Genomic DNA, 27,062 nt, shown 5'->3' with positions numbered 1-27,062 from the left:
ATGCTCTAAGAATTGATTTAGATGTTCTGAGAATTACTATATTAAAAAGATTCACTGTTTCTTCTTTTTCTCTCTTCTGCAGCACTAAGCACATTGTTGGTACTTGAAACAAATAATGAAAATATGGAACGGTTAACATTTCTGTTTTTTGTCTGCCTTGAGTTATATTTTTAAAGGATTGTAGTAGATGTATAAAAGCAATATGTTAGAATAAGGTTTTTTTTCTTTTCCGTTGCTTGCTAGAAACTTGCAAATTTCTTTTGAAATCCTTTGTAAAGACTTAAAACAACCAAAAGGGAGAAAAGAGTGAAAAGCTTTTATACACAGAAGCTGATGTACTCCCCCTTACACTCACTGAATTTTCCTTCCTGCATCAATGTAAAAAATGGAGTATCTGCATCTCTGTATAAAGGCAAAAATGCCATTATCAGCTTTTGAAAACAGTGCAACAATCATATTTACTGAGCATTGTCTCAACAAATGGATCAAAAACTATAAAGCTTTTGTAGGCACGTGCATCTTTAGCAATTTTCCTTTGGGCTGATATTCTATACTAAGAGAAGTCAGGAGTAACTTTGTTGGCTTCCACTTCAGCAGATTTACTCGGCTCCAGAATAGCATTTCTGAGAACAGAATTTGTCCTCTTGGTAACAGGCAAAATGACACAGTAAGTGTCTTGCAGGGATTGTGCAGCAGAGACCCCAGGGATGAAGAGACTCAGCTGGACCTAGCCATATGGAAGAAATGATAGACTCCCTTGAGCATTTCCAAACTACACCTTGCTGAAGGCTTAGTCATCCCTGCTGGGGTTTGCCACCTAATGAAAGACAAATCACTTTCACCTATTACTGGAGTCTCGAGAGCTGTTATAAATCGCATGGAACTGAGTTCACAAGAAAGGAAGAACAAAATGAGTTAAAATACGAGGATGCACGTAGTATTTTAGTGGGATTGCAGAAGATGCGGTGACAATAAACAACACATTGGGAAAATTTATTAGGAACATTGTGTTATTAAGAATACAATTTTTTTTAAAATGGAAGATGTTTTCTAAAGGAGCAGTATTAACGTTGTTATTTGAGATATTTTAATGTATGGAATAACACTTGTCCCTTTATTTTCGAAAGTAACCTATGAGAGATCCTGGTGTGTTTCACACTAAATTTGCGACCAAACAACATGCTACTACAATCCTTGTCCTCTTTCCCCAACAAGAAGACCCTCGGTGAGACTCCCAAGGCATTTTCAAGTGCAGCCAGCGGCGTTTCCGCCCCCTCCCTCTCCAGCTAAAACCCACACGAGCATCGCGAAGGACCCTGGTCCCGCTCCCTGCTCTCCCTTCTCCTTCGCGGAGCGCCTGACACACGCAGGCCAGGGCTGCGTGGCAAACTCCGCGCAGCAACTCCACGCTGCGCGCGGCGGGGAGCGGAGAGGCGCTCCCCGGCCGGGCTGGGGGAACCTGCCGCCGCCGCCGCCGCGCTCCCCCAACTTTCATTCATCGCCGGCGCCGCCGCGCACCCCCCGCTCCGCGGCCGCGCCGGGGCCGTGCCGGGCGGGCCGGGGCGGGCGGCGGCGCAGCCAGTGAGCGGGCCGGGGCGCTGCGGGCGGGGCCGGGGGGGCGCGGCCAGGCCGGCCCTATATAGGGCGGCGCGGGGGGCGCACCCGGCTCCGTGGGAGCGGGCGAGGGGCGCCGCGCCGGGCGGGGAGGGGGCGGCCGCGTGGGGAGCTCTCGGCGAGGTGCCGGCGGCTCGTTCGGCTGGTGGCCGCGCTCGGGGAGCACTTTCGGCGGTCGGCGGCAGGCACCTTGCGGTGGGGAGGAGAGCCGGCCGGCCTGCGAGCGGCGGTGCTAGCCCATTGTTCAAGCGGAAAGACTCGGGGTGCGAGGGAAGGAGCCCGGCGTGTCGCCTCCGTTCTCTCGCTCCCCACCGCTCCCCTCCGCGCCGGAGGAGCGCCGCCGCCAGGGAGCCGAGGGCCGGGCTGTTCGGCACCAGCACCGACAGCTCAGGTGCACCGGCGGGATCGGGGAAGGAGGCGCCAACCCTTCCCGAGGTGCTGCGCCTCGGGGAGCTCCGGGAGAGGAGGAAAGTTGCTCCCTTTCCTGCAGCAAACCCAGGAGCTGCTGAACTGGCCTCACCTGGAAGGACTGAGCAGTTCCCACCTCTTCCATCAGGTGCCTTTGCCGCAGCAAAGCCACCGTATCCGGGAGACCACGGGGAGCAGAATAACACCCCTCCCCGCCCCTCCCGCTCTCGCCGCACTTCGCTTGTTATCTGCTCTGTCTCGCCGTGCTCCCGGGATCACAGGAGGATCTATAACTGTGATCTGTCACCGAGGAGAAGGTCGTGGATGAACTCCCTTCCAGCAGGGCAACGAATCACTTCTCGACTGCTTATTATTACCGTGGTCTAGGACCAGCCCTTTCCTGCTAAACTTGGCTTGGGAGCGTACAGCAGGAGGGGGCGCGGGGGGTGGAGAGCCAAGCCCAACAGCATCTTGTGTGTTTGACTTTTTTTTTTCCCCTCCCTCCTCCTTCCGTGAGACAGTTTGATGAATGCCTGCGAGAGGGGTATGATTTGCTGAGGCGCCTCTGGCAGGGCGGTGTGTGCGCGGTGTCAGCCCCGCCGCCGCCCCCCGTGGGGCTGTGAGCGGCCCGCGGCGGGGGACGCGCGTGGGAGCGGCTGCAGCGCTGCGCGGGCCGCCGCGCAGGAAGCGCGGCTGGGCGGACGGGGCTCCGCGGCCTCTGCCGGGGGCTCGGCGGGGAGTCACGGCTTTGAAAGGGGCGAAGAGGAACATAAGTAGCTCGCCCGACTCCACCTCACCCTGAGCCCCTGGGTTTGCTTCGCCATCGCAGGGGAGCGTGTGAAGACGAGACCCAAGTGCCACCTCTCCCAGCCACCGACGGGCTAGCGAGGGACAGCCCAGGCGCGGCCCCGCGCCTAGCGAAGTTGCCTCCAGCCGCCGACCGGTGCCACCCGCCTCACTTTGCCGGGGTTGTTTTCTTGACTTGGCTTTGGATAGAAAAGACTTCGCCGTCTCCGCACCGTGAAAGTTGCCCGAGCGCTCCCCGCGGCGAGGAGGAGGGCGGCGCGCCCCGCGCCTCCCTGGGGCCGAGGCCGGTGGGCCCGGCTGGGCTGCAGCGGGCGGTGATGATGTGTGGCTGGGGGAAGCTCACCCTGTCCCTGGGGCTGCTGCTGGCGATGGCGGGCGCGGTGGCGCCGCAGCCGTGCCCGGCGCAGTGCTCCTGCTCGGGGAGCACCGTGGACTGTCACGGGCTGGCGCTGCGCGGCGTCCCGAGGAACATCCCCCGCAACACCGAGAGGCTGTAAGTAACCCGGCCGGGGCGGCGGCGAGCGCCCCTCGGCCCCCTGCTCCCTTCAGGGCTCCGGCCGAGGTCGGGCGGAGGTGGCCCCCGGCCCCGGCCTGGTTTAGGGTCCCGGCGTCCTTTGGTTGGGGGTTTTCTGTTCCCTTCTCCTGCTGCTGGCCGTGCCCGTTTCACAGCGATGCGCGGAGACACGGAAGAGGTGGGCGCTGTTCCCAGCCGCTGCCTTTCATCCCGGGAAGCCGCGGTGAGCAGCGCGGTTCCCGCCTCCGCGGGGAGCGGGGGCGGGCACCACCGCGGCCGGGGGGCGCCCCGGGGCGGCGGCGGAGCGGCCTCTCCCCCCGCCGGCGCCCATTTCCCGTCAAACTTGGCTATTAGGGCTCGCCTTCCCCGGGGCAGAGCCGGGCCGCGGCCCCGCTGCGCTCCGCGGGCGTGGGCAGGGAGGCCCCGGGGCGCGTAGCGCTCCCTCCCGCCGCGGAGCCGCGGGGGCCGGCGCGGAGCGGCGGGCGAGGGCACGGCGGGGTGCGATAGCCGCGCTCGCGGGGCGCTCCGCGGTGCCGTAACGGTGATCCCTCCCTCCGCCCGCGGCTGCGCTGGGTTTTGTATGTGTCCGGTTATTTATTATATCAGGCTGCCTTTCAGAGGGGTCCTGAGAGTGGAAGTGGCGTGCGCATTTTTTCTTACTCTCTGATAAGTCAGTGAAATGTTGGCATGTGAACGCGCGTGGAGTGGTGAATTTCACTCAGGAGGAGTATCAGGGACGCATTCCTCCTGGGACTCGTGTTGTTTCTTTACAGTGGTGTTTTGGCCATATGTGGTATAAAGCGCTTAAAAACATAGTACTTCCCCACCCCCCCGCCCCCCCAGCTACGTTGGGAATGAGCTGTAATTGTTAGAATAGCTTCCATGTAATACCACTTCCTAAAGATTTATCTTATGAATTGCCAAGTCTGGTTTTATTTGTAGTGATTTGAATTGAAAGACGTTTATTTCTTAAACCCAGAAAGTTATGAAAAAGAGGCATGTACTCCAGAAGAAAAAGTAGTATAGGAGTATGATCAGAAATGCTAGGGCCTAAGTGCAGGTTTCTCTTGCTTCTGAACTTGTGTTGCATTCTGCAGTCAGTATAGCTTCCTGTGCAGCAAGTGGAGAGCTTAGTTTTGGTAAAATCTTATTTCCCATCACTTACTCCAGCAGTTTGAATACCTAATGCTTGTTTGAAACCTAATATTTGTTATTGGTATTTAAGTCCTATGCTGCCTTTTTAGCCATACTGGGAAATCTGAAAATTGCTTGAAATGGTGAAAATTTTGGGTTTTTTTCAGTCACTTAGTGTTTGTAACAGTCAAGTAAAGGTTGTAGCATGTGTGTATAGATATACCTCTATGTACTAAGTCTTGTGGTTTTTCTAAATGTGGTTATAACCCCAAACATAGAGCCTTGAACTCTTCTATTGGTAAAGATTGTAGTTAAAGATAAACATGAGCTTTGTAGTGGCAAGTAAAACTGACTTTCCAAGACTCTCCTGCTACAAAGTTTCAAACTACTGTTTTCAAAGTAAATCCTATTTCAGCTGCTCTGAAGTTAGGCACTCACATGGTGTTAATTGTTAAAATGGTTTGTTGCATTTATGTATGTCTAACTTCTGAAAATGCTGTGCCTGTGAAAACGAACAAAATTTTAAAATAGCTTTTGAATGTTTTAATTTTGCTGCTTATGAATTATTCTTCTTAGGGATCTTAATGGGAATAACATCACGAGAATCACGAAGACTGACTTTGCTGGTCTAAGGCACCTTCGAGTTCTGTAAGTTTTCTCTTTCTGTCATTGATAACTCTTAGGACTGATGCTACAGGTTGTAGTTAGATTTCAGTTTGTTAGCTGGATGGGTTATCACTTTTTAGCTACCGTATTACTGTATCTGAACCTAAAACTGCTCTGCTGTGTGTTATGCACTGTCACGCACAAGTGAGCAGTTCCCTTAAATAAAATGTGTTTAAATGTTTCTAATCTTCCCTTAAGATTGAGAACTTGAGGACTTAATTTAGCACATAGCTTATAAGTAAGATTTGCTAAAAGTGGTTGAATAACCATTTGAGTTACTTCAGTTTAAGGCTGTGAAATTTATAGTTCGCGCTGAAAATGGGTACTCTTAACCAGAACTATAAGGGAGTTAATTAAGAAAAAAGTTATTCCTTTAGTGAATGTGAAAGCAAGTCCCAGGTGATTATTATTGCTCTTTTGTAGTTTCTGGACAAAAAAGAAACTTTATCACTGACGTTGAGGAAGGAATTGTTTGTCTGGTTTGTTTGGGTGGGTTTTTGATTTTTTGCTACTTTGTTTAAAAAAAAAATTCAGTCATTTTCAAGGTTTTAAAATTTGGTAGTTGGTGGAGGTTTTTTTGGTTTTTGTTGCTTTGTTTTTTGGTTGGGTTTTTCTTGTTTTCTGAAGGAAATATCTAACTACTTAGCTTATTTAAGGCCGGTTTAATTTGAGCGAGTGGTCTTGTAAAATCCTTTTCCTTTTCTCTCTGAAGTAAATAGAACATGATAGTATTTTTTTACTTTGTTACAAAACAGGGATACTCTTATGGTCACAATCTATGTGCAGTCTTGCGCTGATGTTTCTCCCAACGCCACAATTCAGACTTTTAGTTTTGTTATTCTCGTGTGAGACCAGTATCACCTTCATACTGTTAGACTGGAGTCTCACAACTTGCCGAAGGGCAGTGATGTGTGTGCATGTGAGCATGCTGCCTGTAGGCATATGTGTAGCTTTAGAACTTGTGACTCCTTTACTAAGTGAGCAAATCTAATATTGATTGCTGTTTCTTTTACCAAGGCTTATTTTCCTACTTTTGGTTATATGAGCCCATGTAAATTGTTGGTGACAGGGATACAGAAGGTTAGAGTGGATGTCACTCTACAATAGCTGTTGGATTGTTTTAAAGAATGTGGCTGCCTTTAAATGACCATTGTTAATGTGACAAGTTCTCTCAGAGATATTAAAACTTACATCTAAAAATTTGTATATTTCAGTCAGCTCATGGAGAACAAGATTAGTACTATTGAAAGAGGAGCATTCCAGGATTTAAAAGAACTGGAGAGGCTGTAAGTATACTTAATTCTAAAAGTTTCAACTTTTGGGGGGTCAAATTAGTTATGTGTCAAGGTACTCAGGATTCAGACTTTAGAAATATTTTTTTAAATTTTATTTGTGACTTCTAGCCTTACTGAGACACTAGAGAAGAAATTCTCAAGCAGTGTTTAGGGGACTCTGTTGGGGGAGAGCATTCAAGAGCAGTCTGGATTCAAAGTGCAAACTGCAGTTGTCCCATAGGAAATAGTTTGAATACTATCTAATATTTTCACTTTAATCTTGAATACACAAGGACTTTTAAGAACTTGAACACAACAAATAAGGCTGTTCTCTGACCTGTAGTGTTAGATATTTTATATAATGCCTTATTGGAGGCAACTACTGGCTATAAAATGTTTTCTTGTTACATAGCAGTGATTCAGTTCTACTCCAGTTTTTATATTATGAAAGCTTTTACAAAGGCTTAGAAAAAATATGAACTGTTAGTTTTCAAAAATAATTTGAATTTGGATTTTAAAAAAAAGATTGAGTGGTGTGGGGAGAGAAGATGGAACAGAGATGAGAGGACCTTATCCGATGAAGTTGAAGTACAAACACCTGCTTGGTTGCAGTAAGACCTAGAAAATGAGTAATTCCCAAGCTAGTTTTCAGTATGTGCCTTCTTATTTTGTTACACTTGAAATGAAAATATTTTAAATGTATTGTGAAGCTTGGGACAACTGACTTGTTGAAGGCAGGATGCTGATTGTTTGATATAGTATGGAGCCTGGAAAGTATTAATATATATGTTTCTATAGAATTTGACTTCATTATTGGCATCGTAGTTTCATTTTCACTATATCACCTTTTTTTAAGCATGCCTCTGAGGTCTTGTTCAGCATTTCATTTGCTGCTGCTTTAACTTTATAGATGTATTTCCACTGTACTCAATTGAAAAGCAGCACTGGCCTGAACATAGTTTGTCTTATTGTAGTTTCCTTGTACACACAGCTGGTGTGTTTAAAACAAAAACCTCCACAAACCATTATGGTTTGGTTGGTCATTTAGACAAAGCTGTTCAAGAGAATTAGTAACCACCACCAGTGTAATTATGATATTTCTATAATAGCTGAAATATTATGTACTTGAGATAATTTTTTCAAATAAGCCAAAGTAACTTTTTGACCTAAAAAACAGTATTATGTAGTGCAACTTTTTTTAAAATAAATTTTAATGAGATCACTTGCTCTTTGGAAAAACTGGTTGTGCATTTAGGTTGTATTAAACACTTAATTCAGTGCTTTTTTACAATGTGCTTTCAACTTTGTACAAAACTTAGGGATTTAATGCAGTTTTTCGTGCTGAGGGATATATTGGAATAACATATGCATATTCCTAAATTTGGTTTATGGTGTATAGATAAAAAATTAAACAGCAGTGTAGTTCATATTGCAAAGTAAATACACATATGTGAAACATGGAAAAATATTAAGAGGTCCACACTTTCACTGCTATATGGTTTGACACCAAATGCTTACAAAGTTTTAAAACAGTTTATCAGCAGCCCTATTTCTTAAGTATTTCAGAGTAAGATCCTGCTATGTGATTTATTAACAAATTTCAAAAAACTTCAAGGCTTTTACTGTTTATATTTCTTAAGTATAAAATTGTTTTAACAGCAAAAAATGAACTTCAGTAGTTAAAACTTACTTGTCTATGTTTGTATTTTGCCATTACATTGTTTCATTTTTTCTTTGGTTTTCCCTTGATAATCGGAAAACAATAGCTATTTTCCATTTACATAAGATACTAGTTCTGAAGAGAAATTTTGATACTTTTGGCTATTTTGTGGGCTATATTTGTTCACCCTTCTGCAGGCAAACTATGCTATCTGAAAATTTAGTTATTTAGACCTATGAAGTTAGATTGTTTTGTCTTCAGAGTTATATTGCATCTGCTCCAACACTTGTCAGTTTTTTTAATTTGCTGGAATTCAGTTTGTGTTAGGTGTGTGGGTGACTTGTAATCTGACTATATATGCAGGATGTCTTTAAACTGCCCCAGCTGTTGGCTAAGAGCAAATATTTCATATTTGTGGGGAAAAGCTGAGAAAATTCTTCATGTTTACAACTGCCAAGTCCATCTGATGAAGGTGCATTGTTATCTGACAGCCAATTCATCTCCTTGGGATTTTGAAATCCAAAATGATTTCTCGGGAAACCTGTGGGTACTTCATTCAAGTATTTTCTTTTATACATTAAATATAAAGCACTTTAAGGCTTTCAAATATTTTTTCAATGTAGGGTGTCACATTTTCACTCCAAGTGTAATGTGCCAAGCTGCTGTCAAAGAATACCTGACACAGACCTTTTAGCATGCAAGTATCAGGTATAAGAGAACTTCAGGGCAGTTTGAATGAACTCAATTTAATTTATAAGTTTGTTTACAAGTAATACTGCTTATGTTGAAATATCTTGTTCTAATGTATACAGACTTTATTTTAAAAGGTATTTCCTGTTCTTCAGTACTCTTCAATGTGAGCAACAGGCTTTCACAGTAGTTTCTCTTTGGGAAAAAAGAAATGCCCATCTCTCTAAGTGAAGTGCTGGGGGTTTGTTTGTTTGGGTGGTGGCTTTTTGTTTGTTTCTTAGGTTTTTTTGTTTTTAACTGCAGTCTCACTTAAATTTTTTTAGACCAGTAACTCTGATTTCCAAGGAACTGTTTGGTTGGTTAATGAGTTACTTGTGAATACTCACTTATAGGTCTGATAATTCAAAATGCAGCTTTTTTTAATGGAAGGGAGGACCTGAAATACTTTGCAAAATTAATCTCGGAGAGGAAAAACTTTTGACCTCTTTAGAAGATATCTGCTTAAGATTTAATTTTATTAAATCCATAAAAATCTGTCAGGCAGTTTCTCCTACAGCTTAATAAAATAACATGTCTTTAGTAAACTATGTAGGTTAGCATGTACACAAAAAATTATTTCTGACTTATAGACCTAATATGCTCCACAATGGGAATTTGTGCCACACCAGTGTAAGTGTACAAGTGCAATGGAATGCAAGGCTACAGTAAATACTGCTGTAAAAAGTGATTAGTATTACAGCAGCCTGAAGTGAAGTACAAGTTTTCAATTTGCAATAAAATATTGTGTACCTATGCCTGCTACTTAGGAAATAGGAGGGGAAAAACAAGGTGGAAATTAGCAAGTTAGTAAGTTTTAGGTTTGTGGCAACTCTAGTAGCTAGAGAAACACTGGTGAAGTTGATAGTGCTGTAAGCCTTTTTAGATAGATACGTCTGTGGGAAGTCTTCAAGTCAAATAAATGGCTATAGCAATGCTCACTTCGTTCCAATCTCTGACAGCCCTGAAGGCTCTTAAGGGCTGAGCTCTTAAGACTCCAGTCCAAGCCAGTTTTGTACAGTACTGCCTGAACTGGCTTGTCTGCCACAAATGTGATTTTTTTTCACAGACTGGATACTGAACAGATGAATTTCATGGTCTGTTTTGTTGTGTAGGTGCTCTGTCTGCTGAAACAACTCTCTCTCAAAAATGGGCTGTAAGCACTGAAGTTCAGTTGGGACAGCTTGTACCTTTGAGTACATCCTGAAGCAATGCTAAAAACTCTTGGACTAATTAGTCTTGACATCTGCAATAATTACAGTATTTAACATCTGTAAGACTTTATTATCTATAACTTATATGAGCCTGTGTTCTTGAGCAGGGCCGCTAAAGAGTATATGGCTCTTCAGTAAATGGCAAGTGCCAGAGAGAGAGGGTTGGATGTGGCCTCTTAGGTTTTGTGAACCTCTCTTACAGAGACCACAGTCATGTCTCAGCAGTGGTTTTCAATATGCTTTATGGCAGGAAGACAAAAAGGGTTAAGACATGGAGGATTTTCACAACACTTATGGATTTCCATAGACCACTGCTTATTATGGGGGACAAAACCTTTTGAAACAATTCCTTATGAGAATGTGAAATTTTTCTTCATAAAGCTGTCATCTTGGGTGTGATGTTTATACTAGTTGAAATCATATATTAAGACAGCAAGATGAAGATAAACTGAAAGTTTCCACTTTATGAAAACTAGCACTGTTAGACACAGCTTTAAAAATATTTTTTAGTAAGTGTAGGCCATTGTTATCCCCAAGTTCACCTCATTCTCTAGTGTTGCAAATACTTCTCAAAATATGCCACTGTTTTTACAAGTTATTGTCATCTGGAAGGAAGTATAAAATTTTGTTGAAGACAGCTGCCATGGATTGTTGAACCAGTTCTGTAAGAAGCTACTTAAATCTAAAATTTCTTTAAAGTTCTGTGTACTCTAGAAATAGAGGGTTGTCAGGTTTTTGAGGGCTAAATATACTCTTCACATGTTTACAGAGAAGAGCAGTTATTTTCATTTATTAAAAAAAATCAACTGATAGGAAAACTTTTCAATCTTAATTTTTCCTAACATGTTTTTTAAGTCTAGTAGTTGGGATTCCAGCTCTTACTATGCTATGGCTAGGACATGGAAAAAAAAGTCAGAATAGGAGGAGTTTACAGAAATAGTTTCAAAACTACTCACTTTTTTTTCTTCCTGTATTTATGGATAATCCATTGAGGGAGCAGTATGTCCCTAAAATGCTAATTTAGAGTCTCATTCTATAGACATTTACCATGTGAATAACTTGGTTTGCATGAGTAGTCTCACTGATTACTCCTGTGAAAAAGGTTACTTGTGTGGCCTAAAAAATTTCCAGGCCAAGTCTCTCTATTTTTGATACTTGAATTAGCAAATTTTATTTTTAAAATGTCCATTTATTATGCTAACAATTCTAAAGTGTTACATGTCTAGACTTAAAGGCAAACTATGGGGAAAAAAACAAACAAACAACCCAACCCAAAGCCCCACAAACAAAGGAAAAATAAGCCACCAATCCCCTCACCAAACCTATTTCTTCTGAGAACTAATGTGTGGACAAAATGTTACTCCCAAAGGAATAACTTCATCTTCTGAGTTTGTGTCTAAACTAAATACCCTCACCATACCTCCCTGAAAACCAGTCCCCCTGAGCTACATGATGTGAGTAAGCTGAAATCATGAGTTCAAGAAAAGAATGCTGAACATCAAGTTGGTACATGAAGTAGCTTTTAAACTGAAATCTACCTGTTGCATTTTCATGTTTCTTACAATGCATACTGATGCAATATTGCAATTTTCATAAAATGTTTCAAGAATTAAATGTTTTGTTAGAGTTCATTGATTTTTTTCTAAATTATTGCAGCACAGTTCTAAAATGACAAACTGAGGAATTGTCCCTACTTGCTATTTATTTGGGCTCTAACTCCATGAATACATTAAAACAAGTTATTCAAAGTTAATATGAAGAGAGCACTTACTTAGGTGTGTACTTCTGAGTGTTTGAGTAGTACTGAAATTCGGTATTGTTTTGTACATGCTGTGGATGAACAATTTGAAACTTGCAGACGTGCTATAGCATAGAAGGAAAATTATATTTAAACTACATAGCTTCAAGAAAAGCTTTCTACTTCATAAACAAACTGTAGCACTAGGTGGATTTCTTTACAGGATGCAAATTAGTATGTGAAATTGTGTGCAGCTTCAGCTGCAGCATGGGCTTAATTGTAGCTTCAATACAAAGATCATCATCTTGTCAAAAATATTAAATGGGTTTCAGTAAAATAAAGTGGGGTTTAGTTGTATTCATGTTTTGCAGGGTTAGAGTTACCCATTTGAGATCTAACTTAGGTAAACATGGTAAACTATTGCACTGCATTAGTAGGTTTTGAGATGACAAAATCAAAACTGACTTGGGAGTTGCCATGATCTCTGAATGTATGGGGTTTTACAGAGCATCTCATCTGACAAAATTATGGATCTCAGGGTAGACTAAGTGAAATATTCCATCTAGGGTAAAAACAAATACAGTTTGTCTTGGGCATAACTGCCCAGCAGGCCTGGGCATTTATCAAGGGCATTAACAGCTGCTTCAAAATACACTAGATGAACAAATCTTTTCTGTCTAGTCTAGAAAAGGGCTTTATTATATGTATATTCTTTCTTAGGGTGCAGACTTACTAAATCACTGATGGGAAAAAAAAATGCTGTCCAGAAATTAAAATGAACCTACATGCTAATTTTTCGTTCTGTATTGATGTGTGTCATGAGATTGCAATTTTATTCCAAATTGACTAACTCTATCAATAAAATGTAAATTCCAAGTAGGGAAATACTTTTAAAAGAGGAATGGCAATATTTTCTGTGATTCTTTAAATGTGCATCAATAAATTAATCCTAGAATAAGCAGGCTTGGGCTGAACTTCTTCTTTCTGAGTTTTGAATCTGATAATATACAGTCTTTTCAGTTACAGAACAGAAGTGTTGGAAACCTTAGATTTCACTTCTATGAAACTATATGATCAGAATTTAGCAGCAGGTACTTGTGGAAAAAATGTTAAATGTCATCTGTTTTTATGATGCAGTTTGGTTTTTTAGCTGGAGCAGAATATGACCTTTTTTTTCCCTCCCAATTTACGGACACTTAGGTGTAAAGGCTAATGTAGAGTTTTAGGATCTCTGGCAAAATTCTGTGTTAGCAGTAGAACCACTATTCCAGGAATCATTTCTATCACTATCAGTCCGAAAAGCACAGCTGATAAATGAGCAATATTTCATTTTGTGCTTGATTATAAATTGTATCAATTAAATCCATTTTTTTAGGGATAAGACCTTGTATTATATAGTATAGAAGTTGTACTGAGCTCTTAGGTTGAGTTCTTAGCTCTTTAGCTGAAAGTTAGTCTTGAGTTTCTTTTCTCACTGAATGCTGGTCTTCATTGTGGCATGCAAGTTCCTTACTGGAGTCTGAGAACTAATTTTTTTTTTTTTCATTTGGGCTACATTCAGAGCAGTTCTTACTACAGCTGCTGGGGAAGTCTGGGTTTGATTGCCTAGAACCTGTGGGGTTATTCATGTGCTTGCTTTTTAAGGCTGCTTGATGTTAGGCTTGACTCGTCCCTGTGGCATTGGTATTTAGCCACCTGTGTGGCTTCTGAGTATATGAGCATATGAAGAGTTAATTCCTTCACACGGGTGTGTCATAGGTAACAGAAGAATAATGAGCTCAGGTAGAGAGACCTGGTTTTGTACAGCCCTGAAGGTGGTGAGCAGTTATTCCTTGTTAATCATGGATGTGAGAAATCCTTCTTTTAGCTAGCCTTACATAGTTTAAGAGCAATGCACCACACATTCCTCCTCTCAGAACAGGGAGGAGACCACGAAGCCTGTGGTGTTAATCACTTACCAATGGAATGTGGGACTATATTACATGAATTATACTGGCCACGTGTATTGAGAGTTTCTTAAGAAAAATAATAAAAAAATACTAGTGTAGTTATTCTGTGTTAACAGACTTTTGTCAAAGCAACATTGAATATCTTCTTAAAAATCTCTGTTGAATCAGAGATAGACAAAGGCTGTTTTTGAAGACGGTATATAAAAAGATGCAGTGTTCTAATGGATTTAAAAAAAATTGTTATAGCTACATTTTTATTACAGAACACTACAAAATATTTGGTGAAACTAATTCCAAGAGCAGTGTTCTTCTAAAAGACTTCTCAATGCCTACTATTTATTTTTATTATATTTTATTCATCTGGGTGTCTTTTCTCATGGGACTCCTTTTATAGGTCTAGAAGTCAAATTGCAATGAGAAGTCCTGTTTGCTCTTTGCAGACCTTTTTACAAATTCCCGGGCAGGAAGGCTGTTTATTTTTCCCACATCTGTTTTGTGCTCATCCTTTGTGGCATTGTTTGCTGGATGCTCTTCTTTCTTGCTTCCTCTGAAATGGGTAATTTGCACTGTTGCAAAATGGTGAAACTAAATCTGATTCTGCAGAGCTGTTGTGCCAAGGTTTTTATTTCAAATGGTGTTTTTTGTTCAGAAGCTATTTTAAATGGATTCTATGGAGCACTGATATTAAATTTAAAGCTACACATTTTAGTTTTACTCTTTAAAAATCATATTTATTTCTTGCAGCGCGAGTTCAATATTTTCTTAAAATGCTGATTTAATATTAGATGGCCACAGGTGAAAAGTGACTTGTCATTTCATTTTAATATAGCATATTTAAAAGATTATTTAAGATGCTCCTTATTTTGATTGCAGAAACCACACTTCTATCTGGAATTTTACAGATAAACTCCAAAATATACAAGGGATCTGGCTGAAACTTCAGTGACTCATACTGTTATAGTTATATTACCTCATTTGCTATGAAGAGCCTGGTTGAAACTTCATCAGAAGAAACATCTTATTTTCCTATTTTCTTTCATAGTATGTGTTCATTATGCTGGCTTGTCTTTAATAATAGTCTAGACTGATAGTCAAATACAACATGGAAAAGTCTCTCAATTTTTTTTTTTTAAGGCACACCAGCTGTTCTGATTTAGTTTGGCAGGACGTCTGTACAGGTGCACTAGAAAAATACTTGAGTGAAAATTTGCTGTGGTAACTTCATGCCAGAAAGGCAGTTACAAGCCTATCAGGACTATCTGCAGGCCTTTCTTGTCTTTCTAAACAGTCTGTTCAAACCCTAGCTAAATTCCACCTACTAGACCAGCTTTACCTCCCCTCTTTCTTTGCCTTTTTTTGCTTTCTTGGAAGTAATCCCAGGTATTGTCAAAATCATTCTTGCTTCATCTGATACTTGAACCTCTGTTACTCTGTGGAGTAACATGTTTTATGTTTTAAACATGTAGTATGTTTTATAACTTCTGCTTCCTTCTTTGTGTTGTACTTGGTTGAAGTACAGTTTTCCTATACTTTGATTTGTACCCATTGCCTCTTGTCCTGTCACTCTGCACCACTGAGGAGAGTCTGGCTCAGTTTTCCGTACTTGGGATGAAGTCACATCACTTATTTGTACACATGAAGTATTTATACACATTGAAATATCTGAGACTTTTCCTCCTCAGGTTTGAGTTGAGAGTCCCAGCTCTCTCAACTTCTTTCAATGTGACAGGTGCTTCAGTCTGCCTTCATCATTTTAACAGTTCTTCCCTGGACTCGCTCCAGTCTCTTGTAGTGGGGAGTCCAGCACTGGGCACAGCTCACCAGATGTCTCACCAGTGCTGAGCTCCTTTTGGGGGAGGACCACATGCCTTTGTTGCCTGCTGACAACCATTTTAGGATTACAGCCCAGGATGATATTGGCCTTCTGTGCAAAAACACCTTGCTGGCTTCATTTGAATTATTCACCTGCACCCTGGGCTGTTCTCTGTGGTGCCTCTTGCAGCTGGTGGTTCTCCAGTGTGTGCTGGTGCATGGAGTTACTCCTCTCTAGGTTCAGGGCTTTCCATTTCCCTTTTCTTGTCCTTCCCAAGTTTGTTTCAAGCAATTCTCCAGCCTGTTTGTGTTACTCTCAGGCAGTGCACAGACCTAGTGCATCAGTCATTCTTTCCAGTTTTTTATCTGCAAATATGATAAGGCTGCAATGTGTCCTGTCTTCCAGGTTGTGAATGAAGTTTTGATAGGTACTGGTTCCATTGCTGACCCCTGGAGTATATCACTTATGAATGTGCTCCAAATGGACTTTGTGTCCCTGACCGCAGCTCTTTGAACTTGGCACTTTTGTCAGTTTTCAGTCTACCTCACCATCTGCTTTTGTAGTCTGTACTCTATCAGTTTGTCTGTGAGGGCAACCATTATGAATGGCAGTGTCAGAACCTTTACTGAAGTCAAGATAAACATCTACTGCTTTCCCCTCATCTGCCAAATTCCTTATTCATTGTAGAAGGCTACCAGGCTGGTCAGGCATCATTTTCTCAGTGTTAAATCTGTGCTGACCACTCCTAGTCATCATCTTGTCCTTACTGTGTCTAGAACAAAAATAGAAATATTTTGCCCAATTGCCTTCCCAGGCATTGAGATGGGGCTTTCTAGCCTGTCGTTTCCTGGCTTTTACTGTGTTTTTCGTGCTTTTTAGTGCTGTAGGCAGAATTAATAAGAATAATGACTAAATATTTATGGGAATATCTTTTCCGTTGAAACAGTAAGGAATACAGGAAACAGCAGCCTTATTTTCTGTCTTTACCTTGTAGTGAAAAAAAGTTTCAAAAGGCAAAGTAAGTATAGACTTTTGACAGCACAAAATACTGTTCTGCATAATGTAGGGAGAATTGATTGGGAGAGGAGTAATTTTGGACTTGACATCAAACTCATGGGAGAAGAAAAGGAAGGACAGAAAATACCTTAGGTTTCAAGTAGTGTAGACTAGTTCAGTGTAGTACTGTATTTGAAAAGTACCTTTCATTGCTTCCTACACAAAAAAGAAACTGAGTTTGCAGTAGTGTCCTGCTACTGTTCAGAATTTTTTTCTTCCTGAAACAAATACATAACTTATATTTGAAATTAAATGGGGAATAACTTAGGTGTCTTTTTTAGCTAGATGCTATTTAGACTGAAAAGTGGAGTCCTGTGTAAGTGGTTCTTGACCTGGGGAAAAACTTGGACATCCAAATGCAGTAAGAACAGCCTTGAACTTCTCAGATTCCAGATTTTACTCATGTGGTTGGTAAACTTGATATTGTTAGGCTTAATGAGATTATGAGTAGTTTGACTAGAGAAATTCTCTTTGCAGAGAATTCTTAATGGAAAAACTGGCACAATCTTTTGCTTAGCTCTTAGTTCTTGGGCTTTCCTCTCACTTGATGACATGCAAGTCACATTGGGAGACAGCAGTTGCCAGATGTGCTGAAGTTCAGCAGATTGTGGCTTTGGACATGGATGCACAAATATTTTCTGCCTCTGGCAGATATAGCACAATGTTTTTTGTAGAAAAGTAGTGATTTGCCTTCCTTTCAGATGGAAGTCAGTCTGTAATTTCTCTGTTGAGGCAGTAGGAATCACTTATTCTCATGTCTGTTATTCTCACTTTATATACTAGAGAAAATTTTTTGCATCGTACTTAAACCAGCCCATGGCAATGATTGAGGTGGTGTGCACTAGTTTTCTGTTTTGAAGTACTTGGATAATTTTGTAGGTGGCTGCTGTATTTCCTGAGTTCAAAAAGCCTGATGTTAGACCTTCCCAGAGGATGCATATCCCTGTAAAATCTTGGAACTACTTAAGGAGCCTTGTGGGCTTAGTAGTGAGTAGAGTGTTCCTGTGTGAACGTGCAGAGGTTTGATTACTGATATGTTCTTCCATTTTAAATTGAAATGTAATGTACACAGGCTTTTACGCTTTTAAAGTTTATGTATATTTTGCAAATGAGCTTCACCGAGTTGTTACATGCTATTTTTGAATGGGTGTAATAGTTCTTTCCTCTGCTGACAAACAGAAGGTGTGGATATGCTCCTTTGAAGACTACAATTTCAAAGCTGTGTAGTGCTGTGTTCTACTATGTGCAGGTAGTGCATTTACTTCTCTAGGTTAACTTTGAAAGAGGAATGAAAAATAATGAATTCTACTGTCAATATTCTTTGTGAGTTGGAATCATTCAGTCCTTTTTCCTGAAGCAGTGGTGGTGGGATAAAATGCATCTGTGCCTGTATTTAGGGTTTTGGAAGGCTCTCATTCTCTATGCACCCAATGGGATAGGCTGTTTCTAATTAAAGAGTACAGCTGATTTATAGCTTACTTGATACAGCTTTTAACTTTGATCAGCTATCAAGTTATCTTTGAGGGCTTCTTTTGTCCTACAGGGTGTATGATAGAATTGCATCTACTTGAGCTAAAATCCATTGGAAACCTGCTTAGGTGGGACCAAAGAGCAGCCTTCCAATACTTATGAGGTGATTATGAAAAACCACAAGCCAGTCTCATTGCTGTGGTGAGCCAACAAGCTTAAATCAAAGTGGGGAATGTAACTGCACATAAGGGCAAAACTTCCATGAGGACAGTCAAGCACTGGAACAGCTCATTTTCCCAGAGAGGCTCTACAGTCTCCTACACCTTCTCTGGCTGGATGTAGTTGATACAGTGGGATCAGAAACAAGTGACAGTGACGGCTGTAACAAGTCTGAAACAAATGGGTGTGAATTATAGCAATTGCAGATGATTACATTGTACACAGTGCAATCAAGATTTTTTTCCTCCCTTCCTTCTCCGTGCATGATTGCTGCTGGATCATAGTTATTGTGGCATGAAAACTTGGGAGACACATCAGGATGGATTTGTGGCATGGCCAGACTTCAGTGGGTTAGGATATGTTGCTACTGGGAACGTAATGTGCTCTCCCTTCAGTGCACCTCTGTCGTCATCTACATGTACTCTGGCTGCATGCAGAAGACAAGTAAAACTTAGATATATACCAATTTCAGCTAAAATAACCTGTTGTGCAGAACCACTAGCTCAAATCAAGCCCCCCCCCTCTTTTTTTTGTTTGCTTACCTTAATGTTGTCAGCTTCAAAGAGTTGCTTATTCTTTGTCAGGTCTTACTTTTTATCTGCCTGTTGGTATTGAGCTTCATTTGATGAGTATTTTCACCTGCTCATTTGTCAAAGGTATTTTGTCTTTGTCCTTAAATCCTTGTGTATACTTCTATACCATCATTTTACTTTGCAGATGCTATTCTAGTCTTTACTGTGTCTAGAAGACTGACCTCTGGGAGTTTTAAACTGAAGTATTTGAAATACTTCATATACTTTAGGTAGCATGTGGACATTGCTTGAATTTATTGTGAAAAGCTCAAAAATTTCTGTGTAAGTTTTCCCAATCTCTTTTCAAAGATCCATTCATCAACAGAAGGAAAAAAAAAGTATATTTGAATTGCAGCTTTAAAGAATTGTATTATACTGGTGCCTCATCCATTTATTTTTTGACACTACTAAAGGACGTTACAATCCAAGTTATTAAAATGCTAGCAGAGATTCTTCAGTACATTTTCTGTTGCTTGCTTCACACACCACTAATGCTTCATCTCTGAGCTCTCTGAGAAACACAAATATTTGTAGCTCAGTTGGAAACTCAATAGTCACAGTATGGAATATCTCATCACTGTTTCTTCAGTGCTTCACTTTGAGCTCCATGTCAGTTCTGGGAGAGCAGTTCAGTTGGTGGAACTGAAATTTCTCTTCTTCCATTGTCCCAGGGGCAACATGGCCTGTTAGGTAACTGTCTGCCACCATGAAAACATGGAAAGGAGGTGTGGTAGAATGTTTATGGTCGTTTTTATTCAAAACAACTGTAGTTCTTTAAAACCTGCAGTCTTGAATTTCATGATCCGCTGTGCTTACCTTGGGTTGCAGCTCAAGAGAAAGGGGATCTTTTTCACTCTTGTTTCAGTATGTTTGTGTGTTCTGGAGAGGTATTATTTCAGACAAAATTAAGCATCAGGTCACATGAAAAAGTGGAACTGTTGGGGAACCATGTAAAATGGTGAACCATTTTAAAATAAAGTATTTTCTGGACTCCTCGTGTGGCTTTTTGCAATGATTAGAAACTCTACATGGTGACTGTTGGATGGGAGACTATTGTGTACTGTGATACCAGGCTGTTGTTTCAGACTTGCTCTGTGTACTTTTTCCCCATTCACTTATATTTTCATATCATTTTTATAGACCAAACTACCTACTGTAGTCTTGAAAAACGTATTTCAGTGAAGTCTAGTTCATAAAGTCTCCATATAGAAAACTCACCAAACCGAGTCTTTTAAAAGCCTCTGCTATAACTTATTAGGTGTAAATAGTAGCTGAAGTCTCTTTTTGAAGTATAGTAAAAGATGTATTTCCCATTATTGCCTTTATGAAAATTAGTTATGTTTTATCTTCTTGGTCACAAACAATAACAATAACCACATTTTTGGTAGAGAAATCTTAGTTCTAAAAGAACATTCAGTGAGTAGGATAAAGCTTTTCAAAGTAAGAGTTACAAAATGCAGGATTCATAAGGGATCAGTAATTAGTATGTTCTTTCAATCTGTGTAGTGCTCAAAGAACAAATATTTTAGTCTTGTGAAAGGTGAAGTAAAATTGTGTGAAACACTAATTTGAAGTTCCAAGCTCATGGGGTAGAAGCTGTTGAGACATGAGGGTAGTGCTATTTATTGCTAGTTTAATTAATAAAATTTGATTTATTGTCCATAACTTAGATTTGAAAGTCTGTACAGTGGCAGATGCATCAGTATGTTAAAGGTGTACTCAGCTGTGTGGGGTATGTGAAGTACAGGTAACAACAGAAACTCCTGACTGAAGGTGTTACCTCCTTGTGTAAGATGTGAAATAGCAGAGCAAGTATATTGCCTGTGAAGTATCCTTCTGAGTGATCCTGTGTGTCCTTGTGAGACTGTTCTTGCATTTAGTGAAAGGCAGCCTGCCTGATGAACTTGATCATCAATTAATATTATGTTATTGTACTAGAGAGGCTTTTATGTAATATATGAAACTTCTACAAAATACAAATACTGGGTAATTTCATTGCCCTTTCAATAACAGCTCATAATTGTCTAGTGTCCAAACTTAATAGGTTTATTAAGACATATCAACAGATTTTTTTTACTGAAAAACTGATTAAAAACTCACTCTTTAGTCTTTACCCTGCATGCTTTTCCATGTTATTTTGGATCTGTAAAAATGGATTTAGGCACTTAAGTCTCTATTTAGCTAAGAGAAGCAGTGAATGAACTTTTTCATTTTTTATTTACTCTTTTATTAGTTTGCTTCATTTTCAAAATCTTGGATTGCAAATATAACTTAGTTTAAAACAATTGTCTTCTACTTAAGTTTTGTGGTCTTGGCATATACTTAAATTTACTAAAGGTCAGAAAATGTCTATTTATAAATTATTTTATTTTGAAAATGCAGTAGTTGCAGAAACAGTAAAATGTATTGCTTTCTTGTATTTATGTTTGGATGGTTTTCTTTTTAAGTAGTGTTCAAATCTGAAGTCTTCCAGTAGTCATTAAATTATAGCTCTTTCTTTTATATGGAAATTTTTCGTTCTACTAATTTGGACATGTGACTTGCAAGATCACAATCCAGATTTTTTTTGTTGTTGCTGGATTAAGATTTTTTTTTCCTAATTTTTAAAATGCATTGTCTCTCACCTCTCTTATCCCAGTAGTGTAGTCTTACATTTTTTGGTTCTTTCACTCTTAGGTTTTTCTAATCACTAAATGTGTGATTTAGGTTTCTTCTGCTTACAGAAATCAGGATTTCTGATGCTTGACTTACAGAAGAGAACCTGAAATTAACACTGGAGACTTATGGATATGTAGAACTTAAGAAGCTGACTGCTTGCTTATGATTTGAAGTGCGGCAGCAATCCTCTGTGTGCATAAAAAATATTTCTCAGATTATTTCACTCTCATCAGTAGTCACATTGAGATTTAAGGGAAGAAAAACTAAACTAAGCCATGGAGCTATGTAAAATCTGATTTTGAATGTCTCTATGTATCTACATGGGAATTTTTGGAAAAACCTTTAAACTGGAAAGACCATTATATGGAACAATGTTTATGAGAATTAGCCCAGGGAGGCTAAACAGTCTTAATTATTTGGGTTCAGCCCTAAGACTAACAAACAGGACAATCTGAGCCTTTATGAAATTCTAAAGCTTAATTTTTCAAGAGTAATGCTCAGGATATTTTTTCACCTTGTGGAATGTGTTGATAGCAGTTTATTGCTGTAGTATAACCACTGTTATGATTTTATAGATATGTATGTGTATGCGTATATATCTATAAATCAGATAGTCCCATGCAGTGCCCTGAATTATTGAGGGATCATGCATTGCAAAGTGTGACCTGTGATAAATTTTATGGGATGCAACAGTTTTTTCTAGTTGGCTGCTTTGCTTGAATGGCAGGTGGCACATGGGGTGGATGCATTTGTTAAAAACAGCCAAAAACCTGTTTTGAGCTTGCCTTCTTGACTGGGATGACTGTGTGCTGCAGGGCTGTCACACATGGTAGAAAGAATAATCTGCATTGTATGTTTAGAAAAAAAAATGAAGACAGAATATATTTGCGTTGGCTAGTGGTTGTTCTGTTGTCTATGGGTATAATACAGGGAGGGCTTTGATCTTGTCACCTCAGTTTGAGCAGCTGTGACCCTGGTCAGCATACTCAGTGAGAATTTTCACAGACAAATGGGCACCTTCCAGATTTCAGTTGCAATTTTTTCTGTTGTACACTGTATAACTGATCGAGTATATATATTTTTTTTAATTTAGCTTCCTCAATGTTCCTATCTTTACAGTTAAAGAGAAAGCTGCATGAAAAAACCTCCTTGTAATGCCAGATATAAGCTCTGACTCCTTGGGGTTTTTTGACTTCTATTTGATCAGGGTTTCTGTAACAGCTTCCTTTGCTTTTTAAAATCTATATAAATAGGTTATATGGATCATTAGACATAATATTATCTTGTTACTGAAAGTGTATACATTTGATACATGTTCCCTTGAACCTTTTCATGGTCACAAAATGTCTATCTGCTCCATTATACTAAGAGGAACATAGAGTTGGTAGGGAATTGAATTTGCACTGCTGATTTTGTATTTTAGCTTTCATGTTGTTTATGCAGGATGAAGTCCTGACTTAGTGATTGGTTCACACTGCAGAGATTCAAAATCTTTCATAAAATAGGTAATATGGTCTGTTGGGGGAAACCAGAAAATGTAATTAGTCCATGGTAAATTTACTACTGGACCATGTCTCCGCTAATGGACCTTTCTGGTCTTTAAAATCAGCTTGTTACAGCCCTGGGATTCCAACTCAAAGTGGCTGCATTGCATTGCTGTAGCATTTGTAATTTAACACAACTTTTTCTTTTTCTTTCCAAAGGCGTCTAAACAGAAATAACCTCCAGTTGCTTTCTGAGCTGCTCTTCCTGGGGACTCCGAAGTTATACAGGCTGTAAGTAGGCATGGCTCAATAAGTATTATTTGGGAAAATTTGGATTTGGTCTGTTATTGTGTCTTGCATTAGAATTTTTATCTTTTTGCCTCACATTTGGCTAAAATGTGCCTTGGAACATTGGTATGTTGTTTAAACTGAGTAGTTTCTTTGACTGCTTTGCAATATTTTTTTTTTAATTGTATTTTACATCGAGGTCATATACTGATACTTGTATGAGAATATTGTCATTTATTTCCACTTCTGTAAGGAAGTTTTTCAGAAAGAATACTTTGATTTTGGGTTTTTGTAATTGTTTCTGTGATAAAAGAGCTAAAAAATGCTCGTGGAGATTCTGACTCAAAGATGCAGCACTGTATAAGCACTTTGGTTTTGTGATGTTCTGCTTTTGTGGATATACACACTTGGCCAGAAAAGTGATGGCATTGGCAAATTCTAGGTCTGTAGAGAAGTCTCTCCTGTGTCCCTCAACACAGGAAAACAAAGGTAGTAACTCAAACTCTGGGAACAAAAAATGATTAAATGCTTTACCTTAAATAAAAATGGCAATGAATTGAAGAAAGACTTTTTTGTTTTGATTGTATTACTTTGTTTGGTAATGTCTTACTCTAGGCAATTTTTTAAAATACATGGTTTGACCCATTGTCCTTTCTAAGAAGCCACTTAATTCTGTTGCAGTTGAAATGTGGAATAAAGTTTAGAATATGTTTCAGTTGAACAAAATAAATTGTAAGGTACCTTTAAGTTACAGTATGTGTTATGGAAGGGATAACACATGGCACGCTTAAGTAGGCTTTTACTAGGTTGTACCAGTTCAGCCTGTTTTAATTTAGATATGTTTGGTACATTTCTTCAGGCTCCAGGTGAGCTTTCTGCTGTTGAAATTGCTGGTTAATACTGGGTTTCATCAATTGTGTGCTTGGAAAAAGAAAAGTCAAGTTGGAGGAAAACGGGATTCCTCTTGTTTCCATTTTAATATATGGAATTATGTTTGAGAACAAATGTGATGCTTTTATTTTTAGTTGACTTTTATTTTAGTATTGTGAAATAATAGTTGTTTTCCCTCCTTATAGCAAAATACAATAGCAAACTGAAAATTACTCCTATTATTGTAAAAATTTATTTTTGTGCATTTTGTTTTATTCCACTGTCTTAGATGTATACTTTGTTTCCAGAAATTCCCTGTAGATCTAATGAGTTCTTAAATGACTAGGCCAGAAAGCTGCTGAAGGCTTTTTTTCCTAGCAAACAAAAATATTTTGCTCTACTATAATATTATAATATATTCAAATATTGCATTGTATATTAACAGTTGAGTCTCTTCTTTCCATCAGCTGGGATAAGACATTACCTCTATCAGGAAGGAGATTAAAGGGATTTATGGTCATTTTATTATTCCACCTACAGTGCAATGGTTGCTACCTAGATACATATATAACAGAAATGAGCCATAATTTGCAAGCAAAAAATGGATGGACACTTCAGTCAAAATCATATTTGAATATATTTATTTCAGAATTGTGTATTTGATAGATGCTAGTCTTAAATCTGTAATGTCCTTTGACATAAAGCACACAAGTGCTCATAGTGGATGTGGAGGAAAGTAAGAGATCACTGGCTTCACAGTATTAAATTTCCTCTGCCTAAGGGTTATTGTTGATCAGACCATGAAAGTGAACGTCTGGTTATAATGTATTCATGTCTAAAAGAAAATATGAATGGTAGTAAAAAATTACAGCTGCTTAGCACTAAACTTGCAATTAAGAATGCCAGGCCAACAAAGGCACTGATGTTAGTTAAATGTTTGTGGTTCATTTCCATATAATATGTAGCTTGTTCCCTTTGAAGAGTATAAATTGACTCCTTTTTTTACGTGTATTGTGTGTATACATTGTATAGGCTTAGATGTATTTACATCCAAACAAATAGTTTTCTAAGGAGAATCAAAGTTCTTAAAACATGATCAATTATATTTATACTTTGCTTTGGGTTCAGTATTTATTTTTGGCATTTAACAGCTAATCAAACAATGTGTGTACTGCGAGGTTTCAACATACTATTGAGCTTCTGTGAATAATAATTACCATTTGACCCTTGGCTGTAAATGAGATGCCAGGTGAAGAAGCACATATGCTTGTTGTGTAGGCTAAATGCAATATAAAAGAAGGAGGTTACACTGTATATGAATTATGATTCGACACAGTTGGTTGCTGCCAGCGGCCGGCTATGCTTTCCCTTTGCTGTCTGCTCCAATTTCTCTTTGGACGGGTTGAGAGAGCACTGCGTGTTCAGGTCAAGATGTTTGCCTAGAAATAGTAGTACAGTTGCAGCTGTGTTTGCTGGAGCAGGAGACTAGTTTAAATAGCATTACCATTTATCCAGTCCATTAACAGAACTCTGTAAAATAATACCAACTCTGCATAAACTACAGGACAGTGTAATAAAATTACAAGCACTTGTTGACAGATGGGAAGTGTAAGTAAAGGAAAGCAATAGGTTGAGAATTTAAAAGAGACAGTGCATTATTTTCTGTGTCTAAAGACACTTAATTTCAAAGGTAGTTAAATTATTTTTCAGGCTACTTTCTTTCCAGTTTAGCAGCCTTCCAAGAAATCTCCTGGAACTAGTTAAAATGGATAATTTTAGTCTAAACAGAAGCTGATTTTCCCATTAAAAGCTATCTACAAAGGTGCTTTGACATAAATATTTCAGTAGGAAGTAGTTAATGCCAAAAATAGTATGAAGAGTTCTGTAGGGTATATGAATCTTAACTTGCAAGCAATCTCTCAAAGCACAATGTACATGAGCCTCTGTTTTGATGCAGTACCATTAAAATAAATTGAAATCCTCTGGGATGAGAATTTAAGCTCTTGCTCAACAAGTAGTATTGCTGCAAGGAGGAGCATTCTTTGGTGACCTGTCTGCCCACTCATGCTACGTTGTGTAGTGTCAGGGATGGTACCTTAGCACAGACAATGACCACAGCCTAGTGAGTGCTTATCTGAGGCAAATAGATTTTGACTGCTTACTTTAGCTGGTTAGATCACAGTTCATTGATTGCTGTTTGCTGCAGGATACGGAGCTGCAGCGTGGACCCAAGCTGTTTGAAAAATCAGTTGTAAAAAATACCTTTATTAATCAGTGGCATGTAAAGGTTATTGAATTACATGCACAAAGCTTGTCCCTTCTGATTTACATTTCTTGTGCTTGGAATGTGGTTGAGTTTCTTTACTGACTAATATCTGTATAAGTTAGGCAATGTTGGCCTTGGGAAAAAAATAAATAAACCTTTGTAGTGAATGTTGTCTTATATATGTTTTTCTTTTCATTTGTATACTTGAAGGTACTTGCTGAATATTTCTCCTCTAAAGGGAAAAACCTTCAAAACTTAATGTAGTCTGATTAATAAACATCAATTTTGAGATGTCTGTTAGTCACTAAAAAAATTCCTAACTGCAAATAATTACAGAGAAAAAGTCCTAAACATCAAAAAAACTTTAAAAAATTGTCTTAGGCTGGAACAACAGCGGCAGCAGCATCAACAAAACATGCCGTACGGGGGGCCCTTGCAAAAATTCCTCCTGAATTAATTTCTGCCAGCTATGATTAAAGTGTGTGGTACTAGATGTGTCAGACACCATAGTTCTCCGCTTCATTTTACTCTTGGCCTCTTTGGCCCTTGCCACAATAAATCCCACAATGGTTAGGCAGGAATTGCAGGTTGCAGTTGCCAGGGTTACGGTTGTCCGGCCGCACCGACATCATTACTCATCCCGGCCGGCAGCCCCGGCCCCG

At 39.7% G+C, this 27,062-nt stretch overlaps 1 protein-coding gene across 13 annotated transcripts in view; it reads left to right on the top strand.

Moving 5' to 3' along the window:
- The first annotated feature begins 1,716 nt into the window (after positions 1 to 1,716).
- SLIT2 (slit guidance ligand 2) overlaps positions 1,717 to 27,062 on the top strand; it is a 256,464-nt gene continuing 231,118 nt past the window's right edge. For 3 of the 13 annotated variants that reach the window (XM_064418532.1, XM_064418533.1, XM_064418531.1), the window contains exons 1-4: positions 1,722 to 3,322; positions 5,054 to 5,125; positions 6,358 to 6,429; positions 23,196 to 23,267. In XM_064418532.1, the coding sequence (XP_064274602.1) occupies positions 3,147 to 3,322; positions 5,054 to 5,125; positions 6,358 to 6,429; positions 23,196 to 23,267 (392 nt within the window). In that variant the 5' untranslated portion in view covers positions 1,722 to 3,146. Of the gene's footprint in view, positions 3,323 to 3,865; positions 3,922 to 5,053; positions 5,126 to 6,357; positions 6,430 to 23,195; positions 23,268 to 27,062 lie in introns of those variants that run through there. The other 10 variants (XM_064418540.1, XM_064418539.1, XM_064418528.1 and 7 more) reach the window with 7 other exon arrangements.

The sequence above is a fragment of the Passer domesticus genome, chromosome 4 (genome assembly GCF_036417665.1).
Source record: "Passer domesticus isolate bPasDom1 chromosome 4, bPasDom1.hap1, whole genome shotgun sequence".
NCBI classification, from domain to species: Eukaryota; Metazoa; Chordata; class Aves; order Passeriformes; family Passeridae; genus Passer; species Passer domesticus.
Note: the sequence above shows the minus strand (reverse complement) of the source record. Positions and strands in the feature narration are given on the sequence as shown.